This window comes from Arvicola amphibius, chromosome 9 (genome assembly GCF_903992535.2).
Source record: "Arvicola amphibius chromosome 9, mArvAmp1.2, whole genome shotgun sequence".
NCBI classification, from domain to species: Eukaryota; Metazoa; Chordata; class Mammalia; order Rodentia; family Cricetidae; genus Arvicola; species Arvicola amphibius.
Window position 1 is genome coordinate 3,758,621 of NC_052055.2, and position 23,940 is coordinate 3,782,560.

General features: G+C 47.5%; 1 protein-coding gene across 1 annotated transcript in view; it reads right to left on the reverse strand.

Moving 5' to 3' along the window:
• The window catches only part of Ncald (neurocalcin delta), an 80,730-nt gene that overhangs the window by 12,874 nt on the left and 43,916 nt on the right, over positions 1 to 23,940 (reverse strand). Inside the window, exon 2 of the mRNA XM_038342720.1 lies at positions 5,210 to 5,606. Coding sequence (XP_038198648.1) covers positions 5,210 to 5,587 — 378 coding nt within the window. The 5' untranslated portion in view covers positions 5,588 to 5,606. The remainder of the gene's footprint in view (positions 1 to 5,209; positions 5,607 to 23,940) is intronic.

Sequence of the window (23,940 nt, forward strand, 5' to 3'; positions counted from 1 at the left end):
TAGTGCAGCGAAGCTGAGGCCAGACTTTCAGAAGCCATGAGGTTGGATGCTGCTTGTGGTAGCCGCCGTAGGAGGCTAATTCACCCTGCTTCAGCAGCACACCGAATCTAGGGCGGTGTGGTGCATCTAGCCTTTCCCACCAATATCAGGAAATACAAATGAATTCTACTTTGTTTGTTTTTTTTTCTTTTGTCACAAACGCTGTGCTGTGACTGCCGAAACCAAGTCACAGGCGATACTGAGTACAACGAATGGAGGATTGATTTCTGAATGGCTTCTCTCCCTCCCGTCCATGCAAAGCCCAAGCACAGACTCATTTTCCTCCTGGTCTAGTGTTTTCAGCTGATCCTAAATCTGTGCCTCCCCCCACTAAATGGCTTGCATTGCAGAAGCCTTGAAGGGACGAGGGAGGACTCAGCTAGGAAGCTGCTGTCAGAGCGTGTGACTTTCAAACTCAGAGCCTGAGCTTGTTTAGGGTGCTCCCGGGCCACAGCTGGTCCTGCCTTCCTGCTTCCTAACAGCTGTTTAGCCAAGCTTGGCCCTGAGCAGCAGCAGTGAGTAAGCAAATGAGTGTTTTCCTAAATGGTGCAGACTAGCTAGGGCAAAGCCAAGAACATCCCCACAAGGGGCTTCCTGTGACAGCGCCAGGGCCTTCAAAAGGGGAGGGAACAAAAGATTTTTTAAAAAAAAAAAAAAAAAAAGAATGTAACGCTCGGTGAGATCCAACACCGGATTCTAATTCATCCCGATTAATTGAAAGTGGGGATTAGCATAAGAATGAGGTGGATATGTGAATTCTTAGCTGGCAAAGCAGCCCCTGGTATGAAAACAGTTTGACATCAATTTAATCTCTTTGATGATCTGAAGTCACTTCAGGGTGCCTGTGGTATTTGCAATCATGAATATTAACCATTAGGATGGGGGACTCATATAAAATGGTTGAGGACATCTGAGTCTTCCATTGGCAGGCTTCTTAAGACCCTCACATAGTCACGTAGGCATGTTTGAAGGCCGTGCGTATTCTTAGAGTTTAGATCTGGACACTCAGGAAGGCCTGGCAGTGGCTTGGGGGCACTCTACAATGAGGAGCACGCCTGTGGAAGCACACCTTCATGGCTTACCAGGCTTTGTGTTCCCTAGGAAACATGGAACCCCCCAACTCTCACCCCCTGGGTCCAGGTGTCTGCTGGCGTCCTCTGCTTGTCCTGCAGTTTTTTCACTTTCTCTTCCAAACTGCTTCCCAAGACACAGGGACAATGTCCCTTCCTGAACACTGCTCCCCTTGCCAGGGTCCTTCCCAGGCTGTGATCGACAGAGGAGCTCAGCTGAGTCTCCATTTCCAACAGATCACATCTTTGACGGTTCCTACTCGTCTTGGAAGTTCAGCAGCAGCAGCCACAAAACCCAGGAAAACTGGTCAAACAATGTCAGGGACAACGCTAACTCATGGGCATTTCTAGTTCAGACTCCACTTAGGAAGAAATTTTGTCCAAAATGAGGACCGGCTCAGCCCTCTGCGCTCTTCCAGGGGTGGAGCCCAGCCCTCCAAGCCGGGAAAGGCGGAACCCAGTGAAGTAAGAGCTAAGGTGCAGTTTACTGAGTGTGGTTGCCTCGTGCTCACGAAGCACCTTGCCCTTGTCTCAGCACCAAATAAGAAAACAAATCACAACAGCCAAAAACCCCAATAAGGATGCAAGCTACAGCTGGATCCTACGTGCCCAGAGCCCAGTGTACAAAGGGTTTGGTCCTGTGTCTGTGGCCATACAGGAAGGAGGCAGAATCTTCATGAGATGGGGCCTGTTTGTGATGTCTTCAGGTAACTGGGGGTGAGTTCCTCTCTTCATAAGTCGATAGGTTGAGGCATTTGTTGCAGTAAGAGAAATCTAGCACGATGAATAGCTTTGGAAAATCCAAAATGTAAAATAATATGGAGATGTTCTATATATGCTTGTGGGGACATTAGGAAAAATACCTTGACAGAATGTATCAAGACATCTTAGAAATGTTCATTCCCTTTGACCCAGTTATTGGGATTCTGGTGTAGGAGGTCCTTCTGTATTTGTGTTGCTTTCATTGGTTGAATAAGGAAACTGCCTTGGCCTTTTGATAGGGCAGAAACTGGATAGGTGGGAAGACAGAACTGAATGCTGGGAGGAGGAAGGCAGACAGGGAGAGCCGCCATGAAGTCGCCAGGTCAGGGATGCTGAATCTTTCCCGGTAAGCCACGACCTCGTGGTGATACACAGATTAACAGAAATGGGTTAGATCAAAATGTGAGAGTTAGCCAAGAAGAGGCTAGATATAATGGGCCAGGCAGTAATTAAATTAATACAATTTCTTTGTTGTTATTTTGGGGTTAAGCAGGCTGGGCGGCAGGACACGGCCTGTGCCCTCCTACTATGGGTGTAAACTGGCTGGGTGGGATGGAACAAAAGGGGCCTCGCTCCTCATTCTACAGGATTCCAGGCCAAGAAAATTATCCTATAAATAAAAAACTTTATAAAAAATTATTGATTTATTTTATTTTTAAAAGATAAACTATTTTGTCTAATAGTGAAAACTGGAAGTAGCCTAAATATCCAGCAGCAAAAAATAATTATAATATACTGTTGGATTATTATGTAGTCATTGCCTATCTTTATTAAACATTTTTATGACTTTTTTAAAAAAAAAGTTATTTATTATGTATACAGTGTTCTACCTGCATGTATGACTGCACACACACCAGATCTCATTATAGATGGTTGTGACCCACCATATGGGTGTTGGAATTGAACTCTGGACCTTTGAAAGATCAGGCAGTGCTCTTAACCTCTGAGCCATCTCTCCAACCCCTTTTTTTTTTTTTTTTTTTTTTAAAATTATTTTTATTTATTTATTTATTTCTTATGTATGCAATATTCTGTCTGTGTGTATGCCTGAAGGCCAGAAGTGGGCACCAGACCTCACTACAGATGGTTGTGAGCCACCATGTGGTTGCTGGGAATTGAACTCAGGACCTCTGGAAGAGCTGTCAGTGCTCTTAACCCCTGAGCCATCTCTCCAGCCCCCTCTCCAACCCCTTTTTATGACATTTTTATAAACACAGCAATACTTGTGTTTTTTGGTTGGTGAAAATGGCAAGATAGAAAATTACATATACTTTGTAGAATTAATTGAATTTTTAAAGCAGCATAAGAGGGTCAGGAAATACGTCATTTACAAATTTTCAGTAGTGAGTAGGATGGAATAATGAATAACTTTCTCTTAATATTTTTATTTTTTTGTACGGGTATGGGTGTTTGCTTGCATGTATGTCCTGTGGAGGCCAGAAGAGGGCATTGTGTCTTCTGAGACTGGAGTTACAGATGGTTGTCAACTACCGTGTGTGCTGGGAATTGAACCCCGGGTCTTCTAACTGCTGAACTATCTCTCAAGCCCTTTATCTGCCCATCTTTACTTTTGATGTCCACCCTCACAGGGGAGGGAGGCAGCCTTTATCTCCGCTAAGATCTACAACACTAAGGGATTATTTTGATGTGACCTTTTAATATCATTACTCTCTGGGGAAGGGACAGTTACTAGTGAACTAGTGAGAAGTGCCTAGCAGAGCTCAGAGATATTCCTGGGGAGACAGTGTCCTGGAGACCCCTGGTCCCGCATCTTCCCAATGCTTGTGCTGTCCTTTTAAGGCCCCTGCAGGCTCCACCCTCCGTCCTTGCTGCCAGGTTTAGTGACAGCTCTCTACAGCTCTACAGTAGTCTTTCAGCTCTGTCCGGTTTCCACCGTCATGGTCCCTGAGGTTCTCCGCCAGCTAGCTGCACTCTCCCCTAACCCCATTCCCACCAGCACTTGAGTTCTTTCAGCTCGTTACACCCCTTCCCATTCAGTGCCCCACCACTTTCCCAGGGCAGCCACTCTATCTAAGTAGGACATCTGTCCAGATGTCTCCAGGTGAATGGGACCTCTGAACTGAGCCCTCTAAGAAACCCAACCTACTCTCTTGACCCTGCTCTCTGCTGCTGTATGCTACCCTACTGCGCTCCTCTCACCTGCCTGGACCGCAATGGCAGCCAGTTGTCCTTGGCTTGGTCATCTACCTAGTCCTTAATAATGCCTGCTGCTGAAGCCCTCCTGACCTCCTCCTTAGGTTTGTCTCTGGGTCCCACCCACTGCTTAGCGCTCTGCCACAGCCACTGTCCTACCAGCAAGTCTCCTGAGGCCACATGTACTGTCTCCTAGGAAAGTGACAATATATTTGTATCTCTGATGGAACAGAGCTTCGAGTCCAGACCCTGCTCTCATTTAAGAGTCTACAAAGCTGTAAATTAATGACAACTGTCTTTTCTATGTGGCTGGCCCTGGGCTAGGCAGGGGTGGTGGTTTGGATGACAATAGCATCCATAGGTTCATGTTTGAAAGCTTGGTCTACTGATAGTGGAGCTGTTTAGAAAGGTTGAGGAGGTGTGGCCTTGTTGGAGTAGGTGTGTCACTGGGGATGAGGGATGAGGTTTCAAAAGACCACCCCAGGCCCTGTCTCCCTTTCTCTCTGCCTTTGGATCAGGATGTAAGGTTTTCAGCTACTGTTCCGTGCCTGCCTGTCTGCTTCCTGTCATAATGACTATGAATTAACCTTCCAAAATGGTAATCAAGCCCCCAACTAAATGCTTTCTTTTTTAAGAGGTGCCTTGGTCATGACATCTCTTCACAGCAACAGAACAGTAACATGGAAAATTATCTCCAATCCTAACCCCGTGACACGACAGTTCTGTTTTACAGGTGAAGACGCTCCTTCTGGCCAAGAGATCAAAGCCACAGAGTTAGTCCCTGAAAAAATGCAGGTGGGCACCCAACTCAGGGCTTTATTAAGGACACAGCTTTGGAAGACAAGACCCCAAACTCCAAGTCTGAGCAGGCTGTTGTTGCTGATCAATGGGAGGATTGTAACACGGGTGGCCAACAGAAGAGCCCCGTCCCTCTGCAGTGTGGTGAGCACTGACAGGTAAGAATGTGTAGGGGGTGTAGCTGGAGCTCCTAAGTTTTCAAGAGATTCCAGCCAACGTAGATTTTTACGTAATTTCTGTTGCATGCAAATTTAAAATTTTCAAAAAACACTGAGTGAACCATATTAACTGTCTTGGCAACACACCATCTTATAAACGCAGACCGACGCTCTCCCGGGGCCCATCTGGGTCTTGTGACCTTATCTCTGCCAGGTCAGGGGCCTTACCTGTACAATCTCCAGCATCTCTGCCTTGCTGATGTAGCCGTTGCCATCCAGGTCGTACATGCTGAAGGCCCACTTGAGCTTCTGCTCAAGCTTGCCCCTCGATGTTACGCTCAGGGCGATGATGAACTCCCTAAAGTCTATTGTCCCATCTCCGTTTGCATCGAAGGTGCGGAAGACGTGCTCTGCAAATTTGGAAGCATCCCCATAAGGGAAAAAGTTCCCGTATATTTTCTTAAACTCTTCCATTGATAAGTGTCCGCTGGGGCAGTCTCTCAAGAAGCCCTTGTACCACTCCTGGATCTCGTGCTCAGTGAAGTCCGTGCTTTCCAGCAAGTCCTGCATGACTTCAGGGCGCAGCTTGCTGTTCTGTTTCCCCATCCTGGTGGCAAGAATTCAACTGCAGAGAGAAAAGAAAATGCATATCATAGTTTTTAGAGCTATCTTTTAGGGTCATATGATCATCTGGGGTTGTTCCCTGGGAAGAGGGGAAAAACAAACAAACTATACTAGCCCGATAGCTAAAGAAAATGATGGAAAACAGGTCAGTCAAAGATGCAAAAAAGTCATGTTAGCCAGAACCAACCAGAAAGGAAACGATGGATGGATGGATGGATGGACGGACGGACAGACAGATGGATGTACGGTTGGTCAGATGGGTGAATAAATGATCAGATAGGCACGTAGAAGGAAGGTAGACAATTCATTCTTGGTTTATCAATTTGCAACAGTTCTAACTTCAAATCCTTTAAGTAGAACTAAAGGAACAGAAGAGGGAGAGGGAGAAGGAGGGAGGGAGAAAGGGAGAGAGGGAGAGAGGCAGGAGAAAGGAAGAGAGGGAGAGAGGCAGGGAGAAAGGAAGAGAGGGAGAGAGGCAGGGAGAAAGGAAGAGAGGGAGAGAGGAAAAAAGGGAGAGGGAGAGAGGAGAAGGAGAGGGAGAGATCTTGGCATGTTTCATTCTCAGTGTGCTTCCATGTAAAGTGTGACTCGTGTACTTCTGTAAGCCATAGTGCAAGAAGAAGAAAAACGGAAACCCAGTGTGAACCTCCGCTGCTCCAGTTAGACCCAGGGAGAGTCACAGGCCACTTGGTGTGTAGATGGTGAGGATGGTGCTTCAGAAAGCTGTTCCTGCCCTGTGATTGTGGCCTAGGGAACAGGCCAAAACCTTGTATCGTCTTGTCCTAACAGTGGCACGTGCCCACAACCAAACAGAGCAAAACAGCAGCATCTTCAAACCCGAGTCACTGGGACAATCACAGCTGTGTTTTGGTGTGAGTGCTTCTCCACTGTGTGTGTGTGTGTAAATTTAAATATTTAAATATTTAAATATTTTATTAAACCTAGTTCCCAGATTAACTATTTTTTCAACTTGACAATGGTACGAAAGTGATACATATCCAGCAGAATTGTACTTTTGTGAATTTTGAGTTTTGGGCATCGCCCAGACCAGCGGTATCTGGTTCTGCACTCCCCCAGCTGCATGGCATGGTTGCACCTCAGCTCCGTGGGTGGTATTATCCATGAGGAGGCTGCAGACACTCTCCAGCAGGCCTTCTACCGTGACTCTTCTTGCCCAAAACAGTTTTACATGACTATGGGTCACAAGTGTGTAACACAGATAGGCAGATGAAACACTTACTTACAATAAAGCAGACATTTGAAAACAATTCTTTTATAGACATTTTCCAGTTGCTAAAGGTAACAACAGAATTAGCTACTAATGAGATGGGTGTGTTTGTTTGGCCAGCACAGTGCAACCCAGAGATACACCGATTCCAGACAAATTCGAGGAAGGCAGGCAGAAGGAAGATATGAAACACCTTTGTTGTCTGTGATTAAACCTGTCTGCTTTCACCAGAATAAAAGCCTTTGTCTACAGAAAAGACACGCTGGAGACTCACATGAAGGAGACTTGAATCCAGCTGCGCTGTTTCAGGCCGACATCATTGGCCTTGTGTGGTGTGGCAGCAGGCTGTGTGGTGCAAAGTGTGCACATTGAGCCTCCGGAGCCAATGCTGCGGTGACGTCCCACAAAGCAACTCACGCAAGCTCCGCCAGAAACATCTAGGATTCACTGTGTGTTTGACTTTGATCTAAAAATTGTTAGATTTATTTGTGTGTTTGAAAAATTTGCCTGCACAATGTGTATCTGTGTGGGCCTGGTGCCTTAGGAGGTCAGAAGAGGGTATTGGACCCTCTGGAACTGGAATTACGGACAACTGTGAGCTGACTTGTGGGAGCTGGGAACTGAACTGTGATCCTCTGCAAGAGCAGCCGGTGCTCTTAAGCCCTGAGCCATCGCTCCAGTCCTTGAATTAATCTTTGGTATGAGAAGCCTTTTACCTGACGCCAAGTGTTCTCACGCTACATGTTCCCTTGAGGGATCTCATGTGCAGTCCTGACCTACAGCTGAGAGCTTTGTTCTACAGTGGGCTGGGGCCTCCTATATCAACTAACAATTGAGACAATCCTCCACAGATACACCCACAGGCCAATCTGATCTAGGCAATTCCTCTCAAAATTGACTAGAGACTGTGTCATGTTGACCATCAACACTAGCTAGGACTATAGTCAGTATACACCCCTTGTCATAGAAGAGGCTGTGCCCTTACATTTACAGGCGACCTGAGGACAATACAGCCCAATCTTAATCCTGACTGATTTCCCACATTGGAATATCTATCACTTCCTCCCCCCCCCCCACACACACACTGTCTGCCCTGCAGACAGATCGTATTGGGAGACGCTGGCTTTACTTCACTAAGGCTCATCCCACTGGGCCTATTGTGAACTAAGGCCAAAGAACGAGTGGGAAAAACATTGCTGGTAGACAGAAAGATGACTAATTACCAGATGGACACGCAGGGTCGTCCTGGAAGAGGAGGCATTGCCAGGAGGCAGACTGGCTTTCCCATGCTCTTGGTCACACTAGAAACCACCAGGCGGTTAGAGCGGCAGCTTGGTCTCAGGGCCTCTGGTACTGAACTGTCTGAGGCTACAGGGCAGTGTTTGTGGCTCCCAGGGCTCAAACCTTTGTAACATGGGGAAACCTTAGGATCCTTAGGAATCGCCCAACTGGTTGGTTTTGACTTTCTCAAGTTTTATTGTCTCTGTAATTGACTCATAGTAATTATATATGTGGCTTACAACGCGTTGCTTTTATAGACCTGTGCCCAGTGTGATGGTCAGATCATGCTAATTAGCATATGTATCATCTCAAACATCTTCAAAGCTTCTTCGCTAGTTATTTTGAAACACAGGATACACCATTGTTAACGGTGCCCTACTGTGCGGGAGAACAATGAAGCCTGTCCCCTCATCTAGCTCTGGCACTCAGTCTCACTCCTTTGTAGACTCTGAGTTCTGCGCTGCAGCTGGAACCTGGCTCGGCTTCAACTCCCATGAGGCAACCTCTGAGGGGTTGAGGCGATGAGGTGGACTTTCCTTCTATTAGCGTGAGCGACAGCTGCAGGAAGACCTCATTTAGAGGTCCCTGTGAATGTGAGGTTGAGTAAAACCCACTTATACAGAGGAAAGAAATTAACTTACAAATGAAGCACAGATTGGATTTATAAACTGAACATCCCAATAATGTTCACTTCCCTCTCCTGGAAGTAAGAATCCTCCCAAAGATAGAGGCTCGCTTGTATTAGAATTTTAAAACCCTCATTTAGTTGTTACATTGGCAATTTGCCTGTGGCCAGAATTCAGAAACAGGAGTTGATACATAATGCATAGGTTTGCAGAGAGCCAACACATTTGATGGGATTTGGAATTTGCAAGTGATTTCAAGTTCTCCTTTCAGGAGCTCTGTGGACTTCAGCTCTTTGGTATGGTATCCATCCAATCAGATTGCTGCCATGTTTCCAATCAGATCGCCACCATTACAGTTCTGTCATATGCAAATCATCTGGTGCCTGAGGAAGTGGGGGGATTGCTATTTTAATATTTAAATCTACCTGTTTAAGGAGTGACTTCTTGCCGGGCGGTGGTGGCGCACGCCTTTAATCCCAGCACTCGGGAGGCAGAGGCAGGCGGATCTCTGTGAGTTCGAGGCCAGCCTGGTCTACAAGAGCTAGTTCCAGGCCAGGCTCCAAAGCTACAGAGAAACCCTGTCTCGAAAAACCAAAAAAAAAAAAAAAAAAAAAAAAAAAAAAAAGGAGTGACTTCTTTTCCTGTAGAAACAAAGCTCTGCTTCTTCAAAGCCAACTTCCGGTCCTTTCCCAGCCTTTGTAAAGTACTTCTCACTTATTAGCTGTTTCGTACAGGGAACAACATTGCCTCAACATCTTGACTAACTCTCTCGGAAGGCTGATCTGTGTGCAGCTATTTTTCAGTAAACACTAATTAGACCACATTCACAATCTCATTGGCACAGAAAGACCGTAACACAAACAGAGAGAGGAGCATAAACTAAGTCATCTGGGAAGCCGGCGTTTGCAGCTCAGTCCAGGGTTTGTTTCTGGAGCTGTCAACAATTCCTCGACTGAGTACTGATGTCTGAACTCGATGACGCCATCTTCACTTGCTTGGCCAGAAAGAAACCAGAAGCCTTGACTTGGGATAGGCTTTCATTCATGGGTAGACTTGTGTTAGACTTTCATTCATGGGTAGACCTGTGAGACTTTCATTCATGGGTAGACCTGGGATAGGCTTTCATTCATGGGTAGACCTGTGATAGGCTTTCATACATGGGTAGACCTGTGATAGGCTTTCATACATGGGTACACCTGGAGACCTGTGATAGGATTTCAATCGTGAGTAGACCTGTGATAGACTTTCATTCATGAGTAGACCTGTGATAAACTTTCATTCTTTGGGTAGAGGGGAGGAAGGTCTGGGAGTTTTCTTTTGGAAAACAGGAGTGTGTGCCTATTTGAATAGATGAAGGACATGGAGAATAACTCCAGGAAAATACTGCATTAGTTAATGGTCAGGAAGAAACTAGTACAGAGACAGTAGTTGAGCCCTGGGTCAAATCCTCTTCATTGCTTCACACAGTCATTAGCTGATTTTGTGCTATTGGACCTAACGGGACAGAGGAGAGTGCAGGGGTTCAGGAGCTGGGGAGAGTTCATTGGGAAGGAGTATGCACTGCCCTTGCAGAGGACCTGAGTTCAGTCCCCATCACCTACATTCCCACATTGGGAGACTCACAGTCCCTGTAATTCCCATCCTCAGGAGATCTGCCATGCACACCTGCCCATGTATTAACATGCACACACACATAAATAAGATTTTTTTTTAAAAAAAGAAAACGCTTGAGTTCAAAGGCTAGCTCTGTTGTTTAATTGTTGAGGAAATGATTTAATTTGGGAGTGCGCTTCGGTGAAATGAGTTTAACATTGCAGGTCCACATTTCGCTCTCTTGACGTGAGGATGCAGTGAGGCATTGCGTGTAGAAAGGTCTGGTGATGAGTTGGGAATGGTTTTGTGGTAACGCCACAGCCTGGTGTGCTGCAGGTTGGTTCCCAGTGGTGCTGAGACAGCAGAGCCACTAAGAGGCGAGGCCTGGTGGAAGGTAGGTAGGTTGTGGGGTTCCTCCATCACAACGGTGTAATGCTGCCTTGCAGGGAGGTATAAGTCCCTTGCATCAGCTCCCAAGAAAATGGGTTATTACAGAAGGGCCAGGCTTGCCCCCTTCCCAGCTTCCTGCTTTCTATTTTGCCATGTGACCTCTCTGTGTCATACGTGCCCCTGACATGATGACACCTGCCATGCTGTGACATGACTCAAAGGCCCTTACCAGAGGTCAACAGACAGAACCACCTAACCATAGCCTTTCTACCTCCAAAACTGTGAAATAAATAAACTGACCTTCGTGTGAATACAGCCCCAGGTATTTTGTCTCAGGAAAATAAAAGAGTAAGACAATGGTCCTTCATACGCTATTTTACAGAACGTTCATGTTAACCCTGTATGACCAGCAGGGTAGACTTTCTCCATTTTATTAGCAAAGAGATTAAAACTCAGAAATACTAATCGACATAATCTAAGTCACACAGCTCTCTGAGAAGCCAGCAATGGGTGGCTGTCTGTTGGCTTCTTCATTCTGCCCTTTATTATATTATGAACAAAGCACATGTAGAGATTATCACCATTTCATAAGACATTAGAAGGAAGTGGACGAGAAGAGTGGTCTCCTACTCTGACCCCTTTATGTCACAAATAGGCACCAAGTGTCTGTCAGAGAGAGTTCTGAGGACCCACGGGGGCCAGGCAGGTGGAGGCCTCCCTAAATGGTGTTTCTAACCAGTGGCAAGAGACATACAGGAAACAAGAACAGTAATATAGGCAATAAGAACAGTAAGTGAAATGTTAAGTAGGCGTGTGCCATGGAGAAGGTAAAGAGGACGGGTGGTGAGTGCCAGATGTGCCAGAGTTCTAAGAAGTCAGAGAAGGCCCCATCGAGAAAGTACCATGGACCAGAGCAGAGCCACAAAGAGGTCAGAGAACGGCTAGCTAAACTGAACTAGGGGCACACTTAGCGTGACACAGAATGTGGCAGAGCAGAGGGCATGAGAGGATGAGAAGATGAGGCCAGCAGGGCCACGAGGGATCAGATCATCTGTGCAAGGACTTGGCCTCAAGCTAGAGAAGTGAAGGACTGGGTTGTTTCCACTGCTGTGGCTTCGGGGCTAAGACACGCTCACGACCGAGAACCCTGAGGGAGACCCGTGAGGAAGGCCTTGCGGTGGCCCAACCACAGGCTGTGCTGGCTGGAAGAGGGGCATTCACAGCAGCAATGGTGGGACAGGTTGCTGGATTCCAGGTACAGCTCGATGCTAGGGTTCCCGGTTTGTAAGGTGCGGGGGCACGGAGGGGAGGGGGTTCGTGTCTATTACACACACGGCTGCAGAAATCTGCAGTCTGGAGTCGGGAGGGGTCCACACAGCCAATATGAATGTGGGAGGCTTCAGCATGTATAGAACTTGCAGTCAAAGACTCGTTCCAAGTCTCCAAAGCCATTGCGCCTTACGCTCTGACATTCGGACCATAGGCAATGGATGGAACCAACGAAGGAGAATGAGAAGGCAGAACTGGCAGGTTCTGTGTAGGATCACACACAGAGGCAGAGCCCATGTTCCTTTCAGTGGGCGTCCCGCGTGCCCAGTTCAAGGCTGCACACTGGAAGTGCTCAGAACAAACAGACGCTGGAAACTCCCGGGTTCCTGTCTGATCCCAGCTGACCCCATCTCAGTAAGACTCCCAGTTCTACCTTCCGGTTGCTCGTTCCAAGAGACAAGGGTCACCTGTGACTTTGTTTTAATTCCTTTGGCACAGGACATTGATTCTCTCACCGAAATTTCCAATCCATCTTGCCCGCCATCTTTATCACCACCCCAGCGAGGACACCAGTGGTCCTTCCTGGTCCTGTAAGGTCTTTCCTTCCTGAGCCCCACTTTCCATCCCCAATCTGTTCACTCAGCCCCTGGAGTGACTTTTCAGAGCCACAAGCCAGACGATGTCACCCGCTGCTTAGCGACAGGGCATAGGAGCAGAAGTTGGTTCCAATCTGAAATACTCGGTGTACCCCACATCTACCCAGAATCCTACGGGGCCCTCAGAACATGGTCTGTGCTTCCTCTGCTTGCCCAAGAGTTGTGCAGACCCCAAGTCAATGCCAGTGTACCCGCAATCTCTTTCCATTCCAGACACCTTGCCCGTTTCTCAAGGACCTTTGCTTTAGTGCCATGTTTCCTCGGGTGAGACACACCTGCTTCTCAAACACTGGCATTCTGTCTCAACGGTTTACTCCAAGAAGGGCAGTGTGGGATTTCTTAGTTTATTTTGGGCCACACGCAATCTTCCAGGGAAGTGGAGAAGGAAAGGGAAAGGAAGGGAAGAGGGATAGGGAGGGGAGGGGAGGAGTATAGATTTTGGTATAGATGGAAAAGAACAAACACATGAGAAGGCACCAAATCATCAGTAGAGAACCAAGAACTTGACAGGTGAAACCATCCAAGAAGAAAAGAAATCACAGCTCAGCACAAACAAACCCACCACACCTCCACTAAAGACAGCGGTGCCCGGCCAAGGGCACGGCCCCCTTCTTCCTGTTCTGCATCTGTGAGGAGAGGAGGAGCGTGTGGCCTTGCACCTCTGTGATTCCCCAAAAGGTTCTGTAAACTCCCTGTCTTCACTCCTCGGCTCCCAGAATTAGATTTTCCAGGGAAAAGCCCATAACTTACTCTCGACAGCCTGGCTAACTTTGGAGGAGAAGTCTCCGTGCAAACTGCACCAAGCTCTCCTAAAATGGAATTTACAAGGTGCTAGCGGCCAAACTCACATTTGCTGTAATGAAGGACCCAGAACTCTCCCTCAGCAGTCCCCGGAAGAGAGCAGGGCAGTTGAAACGCCTGCCTCTTATGGGGAGCTCAACCCTCCCACTAAGCGATCTCTTTGCCTCTTCTGTTTCAATTATGAACACACAGCTAGAGAAACGGTTCCTAAAATCTCAGGAAGATTATACATGCTACGAACAACAGGAAAAGCGTGTCCTTTACCATGGCTTGCTTCAGATGTCTACATCTGACTGATGGTTCAAATCTACAAATTCGTGCCTTCGTTGTCTGCTTATGATTCTTACCGGGGAAAAGCATGGCTCAGCAAGAACTGGAGGGGCTTGAGAAAGTCCCTTCTACAAAACTAGCGGAGGGTGATGGGAGGCCACCCAAAGCAGCTGGCTGCACACTCTGGCAGCTCAGGACGTTAAACCATAACGCATCAAGGGAGGAGTTAGGTATGGAGGAGAGGACTTGGGAGGCGTGTAACATCCCAACATCATTGTTTTCTGAGCCAGAGTATTGTCTCCTCTATCTGGGGTAAGGGCCTAGGACTCACAGCCCCACGCAGACAACAAAATAGCTTGCTGAAGAGGTTGGAGAGATGGCGCAGTGGCTAAAAGAGCTTGCAGCTCTTGTCTTGCACTGAGGTTCAGCGCCAAGCGCTCACAGGGCAGTTCACAACTGTTCGTGACTGCAGGTCCAGGAGATCGGATGCCCTCTCCTGACCTTCGTGGACTCCTGCACACACAGGTAGTACACGTAAATTCACATAGGCGCACACATAAATCAGGAAGAAAGGAAAGAAGGAAGTTTAAGTGGCTCGTTGAGGTCATTTAACAATTCCACTGCTTGTAGTGAAGTCTCTTTTCCAAGAGATGACTCATGCTTCCTGGGTGACGGTCACACACCTACGACCACTTTCCCTGCAGGAGATGACTCTTGCTTCCTGGGCGACGGTCACACACCTACGACCGCTTTCCCTGCGGGAGGTGACGGGGTTAGGGCGTAAGCTGACCTGGCACAGAGGCTGCTGCTGGGCTGCGGACTTGATACACTGTTCTTTCTGTCGTCTCCCCTACGTCAGGAGATGAAGCCCCGCTTTCTCTGGGCGAGCTCAGGGCTGCAGGTTCTAAGCATATGTATTTTAGACTGGGGAAGGACTGGCCTTGGGCTCTTTTCAAAGTTTTATTTTTTTACATTGATATTAATAAAACATATTTTTGATAGAAAAATCTCAACTGAGTATTGTCTAACAATATTCTTTCCCTCCTTAAAATATGGAAATATCACTTTTTTGCTGTCTCATCACCAGAAGAATGCATCATTTTGGTAGTTCCCTGTTATCTGAATGGGATCTGTTCTGAGACCCTGTGTGGATGTCTGGATCCACAGAGAGAAGTGGGTATATAACTATGTAACTATGCTATTTTTCATATATATATATATATATATATATATATATATATATATATATATCCATGAAAAAGTTTAATTTATAAATCGGACACAAGAGATTAACAAAAACTTACAAGAAAATAAGGCCATCATTGAACTGCAATAAAGGTCATTGAATTGTTTGTTGCTAGAATTTCCGTGAAGCATTTTTGGGTGGAGTGGGGCACGGGTAACTGCCGCTGTAAGCGGGGGAAACCAAGGTAAGGTGGGGGAAACAGTGTGACTGGCTGTAAAACACTTAAGAAGCTAAGCTTGGTGGTAGAGGCCTTGAGCCAGCACTCAGGAAGCAGAGGCAGGAGGATCACAGTGAGTTCAGACCAGCTTGGTCTACTAGTGAACTCTTGGTCAGCCAGAATCACATGGTCAAAAACTGTCTTTGAATTAAAAAAAAAATCTAGGAAATAAGGGGCTGTAAAGATGAGAGATGACCCTTGTGACTCTGCTGCCACTCTAGAGAGCACAGCCAACTCTTTGTGGCACCCCTTCTCCTGCATCTGCTAGTCCAGCTTACTCCCTAACACACAGCCAGCGTTTGGAGGTGCACTTATCTTGCCCATTCAAAGGACCCATGAGCTAGCCGACAGGCCTCAGACGAGATGGTCACCCCCAGGCCTTTATTACACAGCCGACCCAGCAAAGAGACCATGTGAGTGTTGAGAGCTTCAGATAAAGTCTCTATGTCCATTGCCACTGGACTGCTGAGGTAGGGTGGACGGCACCACAGCAGGGGCCAGTGCTGGAGAAGCGTGGGGCGCTCCTGGGCCTCAGTGGTCCCCAAGGTTGGCCACAGCTGCACCAGCGGAGTTGCTGGACTTCTGATCCCGACGGATGTCTGCTCAGCTCAAGACACTAGACATTCTTATTTTAAACCACGAACTATCATGTAACAGTGATCACTGTGACAGCAGGACAGGGCACTGATCTTCCTGGACTGGGGCAGCAAACAGGTCAGCTTCAGCATCCCGGCCACGTCTCTTACCAGAGGCTCAAATCCCCACTTTTAGACTTCCTCTGGGGGCCACAGATGTGTTTAGCAAATGGTTCCAGGCCCCACGGAGTCCAAGCAGAGTTCATAACGTTTACTTGGCATACTGCTTCCGGGCTTAGTGGGTATAGTTCTACAAAAGTCATCCTATGTGGGGTAAGGAAGCAGCGAGAGTCTAGGGTTTGGGATGCACATCTCGGCAGATTCATTGGTGCGTTCACCCTTCTGCTTTGAGAGGTTTTGATTTCAGCACAAGAATGAGAACTATGAAGAAATGAGCAGTTCTGACAAGTTCACACAGCCGTGTCCCCAGGGGCTGGTGACCCAATCTGCCCCTCCCACCTCTGCTGAACCCCTAGCTGGGCTGTGTTCGAGTGGTGTCCCCAGGGGAGGGCCACCCAATCTACCTCTCCCACCCCTGCTGTGCCCCTAGCTGGACCGTGTTCGAGTGATATCCCCAGGGGAGGGTGACCCAATCTGCCCCTCCCACTCCCACCCCTGCAGTACCCCTTGCTGGGCTGTGTTTGAGTGGCTGTTGATGCTAAAATGCATCCTGGAACTCCTCCCCATCCTGGCCAGTGGCAGGACAGACTGTACATCTACGAAATGTCTGAAATACTTGTTCATGAGATGCAGACTGAGTGAGAAGCCCATTGGCTAGCGTGGAAGTGCCTTCTGTGACCTTCCTGCATTGAACAACTAAATCAGAGTCGCTATTACAGTACTATGCCGTGTGACCTTGGAGGCATCTTTGATGTCTTTGGTCATTATACAGTAAATAGGCACCATTAGGACTTACATCCTCATGCTGTCGAGAGCACTAAAGGAAGAGAAAGAGGAGCCCCCTTCCTGCTGAGTGAATGGAAAGGATGCCAACATCATGCCTGGCACCAGTAATTGCTCAATAAACACCATTAATCTGATTGAGAAGGGTGTACTTGCATTGGCGTTTTTATAGAAACGAGCCCCTCCCACCCCGAGCTGAGAGTGTACTCCCAATTGCCGAATGACCATGAAGAATTAGAAAGAAGAGCAAGAAGGTGACCCACAGAGAAAGAAGGAACAGGAGCCATTACCACTGTCTAGCCTGACTCCCCTGTTTGGGTCACTAGCCAGATAGGAAAGATCTTTGTGGGCTTGTACTCCAGGAGGTCCCTGCCAGCACTAGGTCAATGTTTTCAACATGGTGGTCTTTACGACAGCCAACCATGAGAGGCACATGGGTCCCCTGGGGGACACAGCTGATGATACGTGTTTTCATTTTGCTCCATCCTTCTCTCCTGGTTCTGGGAAGCTGTGGCTCTGTAGCTAGAAGCCATGAATGATGGGTGAGTGCCATCAGTGACTTCAGTCATGTGACTCTGGAGGTGCTGGAGCAGAAAGTGATGGTGAATACCTTCTGTAGGAGGAGCCTTCAGTTCCCTGACACCAATGGCGCCCCTTACTGTTCCCCCAGATCTCTTTTGTGCACCGTAGTCCCAAAGATCATCCTTTCTACCTAGGTGCTCGCATTCTCCAACATCCTCCCTTCTCCAGAGACCTCTGAGCATGGAGACCTAACCGGGCTCCATCTACACACCCCGTCACAGCTTCTGTTTAACCGCATCAGGAATTGGATATTTACACAATTTGCTCAAGGTCAGCATCTCTATCCAGATGTTGAACCAGTTGAGGAGAGCCTGTCTTGATTTGTATTTTATCTCTGATTCTATGAAAGGAGGTGACGAGGCAGACGTGATGGGGGAGGTGGGTGTCATGTCCATCTGTTCTCTCTGACTGGACAGGCAGGGCGTGATGGATGGGGTAACCCAGGAAACCACCGCTGGAGTGTCGCCTGGGGGTTAAAATGCCGCTTTGTGGCTTGGCATCTTGAGGTGAAGTAGGTTCTTGCCACCATCTCAGAAATGAAATGTCAGGACGCTTTCTTTGTAACCCCACCAGAAAACACCCCAGTACCCAGGGAAGGAAATACCCAGAGCCAGCAGGGCACAGAGGGGTGAAATAAAGGTGGCCTCCTGGGGGAGGAGCTTAGCAATGACATCACAGGAGGGAGAGGCCCATAAGAAACTTCTTAGAAATCCACACTGTAGAACCCAATGGGCTGCCGCACTCACCTGGGCTGAGTTCATATTAGATGGCACTTTGCCTTGCTAAGTAAGCTTTTTACTTAAACCATCTGTGTCTCTCTAGGTGGAATTCGTTCTCTGAGGAGACGAGGACCCAAGCTAGGACTTCACCCAGGGCCTGTGCTGTGCTTGCGGACTGAGCACGCCCCTACTGTCACTATTATCTCTGACAAACTGCCGCCCGCTGGCATGGGCGGCCATTTCTTCTGCTGCGGCCCCCCCCATTCCACTCCTTTCCTACACAGCTGTTCCTTGAAGAACCCAGTCCGCACTCACAAGGTGCTCTGCTTCAAGAACCAACACTACAGACCACCTCCCGTGGAGAGAAAACATCCCCATCCTTTATGGTGGTCTCCAAGGAGACGGTGCATCGGTTGTATTCCTGCTGTGAGTTTGCTCTGTATAGTTTCAAGGCAGCTAGAATAGCACCCACCTGCATCACCCGCTCACCTCCTTCAAGGTAACCCCAACGTCAACTTTCCAGGGTGCCCTCTCTCACATCTCTGGTTACAGTTTTAATGTCTGACACTCCTTGGGCACATTCCTGTCCGCCTTAATTAACACTGAAGACTTCAACACTAACAGTTTTATGAGGTTTACTGTATGTCTTCCCCTACTGAGAAGGCTTTGTGAAGTCACAGTTTTGGTTCTCTTGCTCACAGTCCCCACAACCCCAGCGTCTAGAACAGGACTCAGCACATACCGGCTTCTCGATAAAAATCTACTTATGGACAGAGTTACAACTCGGTTCAGTCAGTTTTTGTTTGGCCCGTTCTCTTTTGCCCCTTAGCATTCTGCTCAGCTTTTAGTAAAACAAGATATAATTGTTCTTAATAAAACAGAGGATGCGCCTTTTATGATCAAATCAGTTTATCTTTTAAATATACTCGTTCTCACCACCGACACCGACTGACTCAAAGTCCATGCCCAACAGTACCCAGTGTTACAAACGCAAGTGAAACACAGTACCTTCCTGGATGAATTTATGGGATGCTCACAGTATTTTTCTTTCTGTAGATCCTTCAAATGTTGTGCGAAAGAGTATCTACATATTAAAGAATCGGAGAGTCAAGATTTAAATATTCATCTAAGGGGTTAGATGGCAAAGTTCAGAGGTAGGGGCAGAAAACTTTGTATTTTCCTCAGTCAGCACAGGGACTTGGAAGAAAGCACAGCAGAGGCTTAGGGAGGATGGTGTGTGTATGTGTGCATACGCGTGTGTGTGCATACACGTGTGTATGTATGTGTACATATGTGTGTGCACGCACATGCACGTGTGTGTGCATTTAGGGCAAAACCTTCCTCCCTGCCTATGTGATCTACTATTTTCATCCCATATCCATAGAAGGTAAGAACGAAAGCTTATTCTACAGGAAGCCACGGTGACTATATAGCCACAAAGCGATCAGAATGAATCCAACAAAGGCTCCACTAAAGGACAAGCGTGGGCACCACCAGGACAGACCAGCTTTATTCCTAGGGCACCTCTGGCATGCCTGGGTGTGTTTACTCACAGATCACCCTGTAAGCCCGCCTCATCCCTCACACACCAGAGACCACCGACAATATTTCCTGCTCTTCTTGATGCTAGTAAGAGTGGCTCAGTCTCTAGCCCTCACATCACAGCAAATCCCAGGAGATAAAGGATGGCACTAGAATAAATGCAGAAGATAAAATCTTTCCAAATGTCCGTAAATAGGTCAAACACTCTGAGCTTCTCTTGGCCTTCACACCTGAGCTGGGACAACTGAGCGGCATCAGATAGACTTACATTTCACGATCCGGTGATCAAAAAGTGGCTAAACACATGAGCATGTGTGTGCACTCACATACAAACCTTAACACTTGCCCCTCTGCTAACCAGGCCAGGCCAAGCGGAAACATCCTGCCACCTGTGTCCTTCATAAACAGATAATCACATACTTAAAATTGCCCACATCGCTGGAGCTGGGAATGTACTGACCTCACTAATGGCAAGTGCGAAGAAAACGACCTTCTGCCTTTTCTACACGAATGTAACTTCTGGTCATTCAAGCTTAACCGCGATTGCAGTTTATTAGCAGGAGCCGCTTAGCGGACACGGGGCCAGCAAGCACAGCTTCTGCGGCGAGCTGCAGAGATGAGCTAGGCAGAGGTGACATTAGAGCTAAGCATTCACCATGCATAACCAGTAAACACCTTAGATTTATGAGGCAGGCACAGCACATTCCGAAGCACAAATAAAACCATGATGCAAATGACTGGAACTGAGGCCTCATTCTTCTGCCTTGAGGCGACGTCTGAGGACTCCAATATGTTTACTCTCAAAGTCTCACAAATCCAGACTTTGAGCATGGGCCGGAACAGTGATTATAGCTAAACAATGCCAGAGGAGAAATATGAAATTCATGTGAACAATTTTGTCAAAGGAGAGAGCTATACAGGCAAGGGTGTGGTGTGGGGGATAGTGACTCTATTTGAATAATGGGGCGTGAATTTGCCAATATTCTCGTGCCTCTGGGGATATGTGACAGTATATGAAATGATAGAGAACATTATTCTAAGTTTCCAAGCCAATTGCTTTCTTTTTTTTTTTTTAAAGGGTAGCATGATCCATCATGATGAAATTAAGCAAAAGGAAGATTTGATTGTGTTCGCAGAGAAACCAATGATAATAAAAGGATCGGATACAGAAGCCCAGCACCAAATAGGAGTGAGCATGTGTCGTAGATTAAAAATGAGTTGGATCATTTTTCAAAATCTTAAAACCTGTATTTTAAGTGTGATATTTACACTCAAACACAACATCCCGATACTTGCTATATTCCTTATTAGTTTACAAATATTCTGGTGTGTTTAAAGAATGCTTTTGTAAATGAGACTTATCCTTAGTAACTGGAGTGACTGGTAGGGAATTATGAGCCCCCACCCTTAGGTGAGGCACTGTCGGCAGTTGCTGGCTTCTGAGGAAGGAAAGTTGGTTTTCTTTAAGGGTGTGGTCCCTGGGAGGTCAACCATGTTCTATTAGATGGCCCCACACCTGCATGTTTACAGACAGCATAAACTGGACCGGTGAGCTTTTTAAATAGGTGTGTGTGTGTGTGCGCGCGTGCGCGTGTGTGCGTGTGTGCATGTGTGTGTGTTTCAAAGGATGTTTGAATGGTGGTGGAAGCTGGACCTGGAAGAACAGTTAGGGGGTAAATGTGATCAAACTATATTGCATACATGCTTGAAATCCTCAAAGGATTCATAGAAATATTTTATTTTAAAAAGTCAGAATGAACATTATTCCTAGACTAAAAGTGTAAACAAACCATGCCCCGTAATACACCTAAGAATCATGTTTTTGTTTTCCCCTAAGAGATGCTCTGTTGAATTCCTTCACCAGCATTCCTTAAAAGCTGTGTATCGTGTGCCTGGTTAACAAGGTAGACTAAACACCAGGTGGGATGGAAGGCTGAGGGTGTCTGTCAGCTGGTAGACCAGAAAGACAACTGCTTACCTCAGAAACCACACTCTTTACGTCCAAAAGGCACAGGCTAGAAAAGGTTCTAGCAGGAAAACATTTAAATCTACAAGAAGGGTAGGAGCTGTCTTCATGACAAGGTTAGCTTCAGAGGCGGTTATCATGGTGGTTTGGGCCTATCACCCAAACGACTCAGGAATGTGAAGGGGGCTGTATGATCACTGGAGAGAGCACAGGTGTTCACGTGGATGTTGCTGGCTAGTTTTATGTCAACTTGACACAAGCTAGAGTCATCTGAAAGGAGGGACCCTCAACTGAGAAAATTCCCCCATGAGATCTGACTGTGGGGCATTTTCTTAATTAGTGGTTGATGGGGGAGGGTCCATCCCCTTGTGAGTGGTGCCATCCCTGGGCTGGTGTTCAATAAGAAAGCAGGCTGGGTTCTATAAGAAAGCAGGCTGGGTTCTATAAGAAAGCAGGCTGGGTTCTATAAGAAAGCAGGCTGGGCAAGCCATGAGGAACAAGCCAGTAAGCAGCACCAGTCCATGACCTCTGCATCAGCTCCTGCCTCCAGGTCCGTGCCCTGTTTGAGTTCTTGTCCTGACTTCCTTCAATGATCGAAGTGTAAGCTGAATAAACCCTTTCTTTCCAGGCTGCTTTTGGTCGTGGTGTTTCATCCCAACCATAACAAGCGTAACCAGGACACCAGGAAAATACAAAGAGAAAGTGAAGATTTCCCTCCCAACTCTCCAAAGCCCTCCTTCCTTAGACTTCCCCGCAAGACATAGCCCTGACATCTAGATATGGGGGCAATTTTTATCAGTCAGAATGATAATAAACCAGTTTCTTCACAGATTGAGGAGACGGAGTTATAAAATGCCCAAGGGATGAAGCATGCAGGAGCTCTCTGAATGCAGCCGCTCCTGACTAAGTGTGAAGCTGACTCCTAGGCAGGGAACATCAGGAAAAGAGGTCTCACCTAACACCAGGAAGGGACAGTGGGGTTCCTTCAGGCCAGCAGGCAGGATGGAAAAACTCTGAAGTGTGTCCTCATGTAGCCCTTAGGAGAAGATGGCAAAACACCCAAATGCAAAATGCGTGTGGGCACTGATTTGAGGGAAGGCCCGTAAAACTTGGGAACATAAGACAGAGTCGCTGGCCCTCACTCCTCTGAGGGCTCCTTTCTCTTTTCCCTCAGCTTCCGTCATTCACGACAAATCTCCAGGCTGTGCCTCTCACACAGGCTCACCTGGGAAGTCAGGGCTGAGAGCTGAGGTTCGGTTTATCTGCTGGTCCTGGATCAGAACCCGCTCCAGCTTTGGAGCAGCGAATCCCCTCCCACATCACTCCTGAGCAAAACATTTTAAATAACTCTGCCTTCAAAGGAAATCACAGCATCATATAAGTCAAAGTTCACTTGGGTAATGTTCATGGCCCAAGGAATAAATAACCTTGGCATAAACAAGAAGTCTATCCAGAGCTAACAGGAGAGACTGTAGGCAGAACTTTGAATGGGTTTCCTTTCTCCATGGGTGCTGGGACTGAGCCCTGAGCTCGGGCATGCTGAATGGGTACTGGGACTGAGCCCTGGGCCTGGCGCTAAACACAAGGTCACCCCATCCCATTCCTAAGCCCCACATCCACACCCACATCCTCAGCCTGGTGCTGTGTTCAAAGCTCTTCCTGCTGGGGCCTGAGAACATCTGGAGAATCAGGTCCTTCTGTAGGTAGGGGAGCCTGTTTTGGTGTCTGTTCATCTGCCATATCTTCAGTGTCGAGGTCAAACGCGACCAGGAAATGGCCTATGGGAATCTCTGCTAACTCGTGTCCCCACAGCGGGAGCAGGAAGCGATCACAGTGGCCCAGCGGCCACAGCCCGGCGTCCGGGCTTTTTAGAGAAGGGAAAAGGATTGTTTATGCAGTGCCTCGGGGTAAGTGGAGGAGGGCGCTAAAGGCTTGACCAAGCCACGTCCCTCTGGCTGCCACCGAGAAAGCCTGCCGCACAGCCCATTCCCAGCTCACCAAGAGCCCTCATAGGCGCATGAGAAGGAGCCACCAGAAGAATATGCAGGACAGTTAGGAGTGAACGCGGCTCCTGGGAGGATTCTATTTCATGTCAGGCGCCCACACTGGTTGGCTTCATAACCCCCTGTGACTCAGACCAGGGGGCGGGGTATGACACCTGTGGCCCTGGAGGGCCGCTGCACGCATGTACACACACCCACACACAGACACAGAATTTTAAAAAAAAAAAATCTTAAAAAGGAAAGTCTAGTAATTATAAAAAGAGAAAAAATTTCAAATTTATTACTCATGCTCCTGTTGATTCAGAATAATTTCCTGTTTCTCTTTGGATAACAGGTGCACTTGGCTATTCTAACGTGCCATCTTGTAATGGCTGATCCTGGTGTGGGCCACATCCGGAATCAACTAAG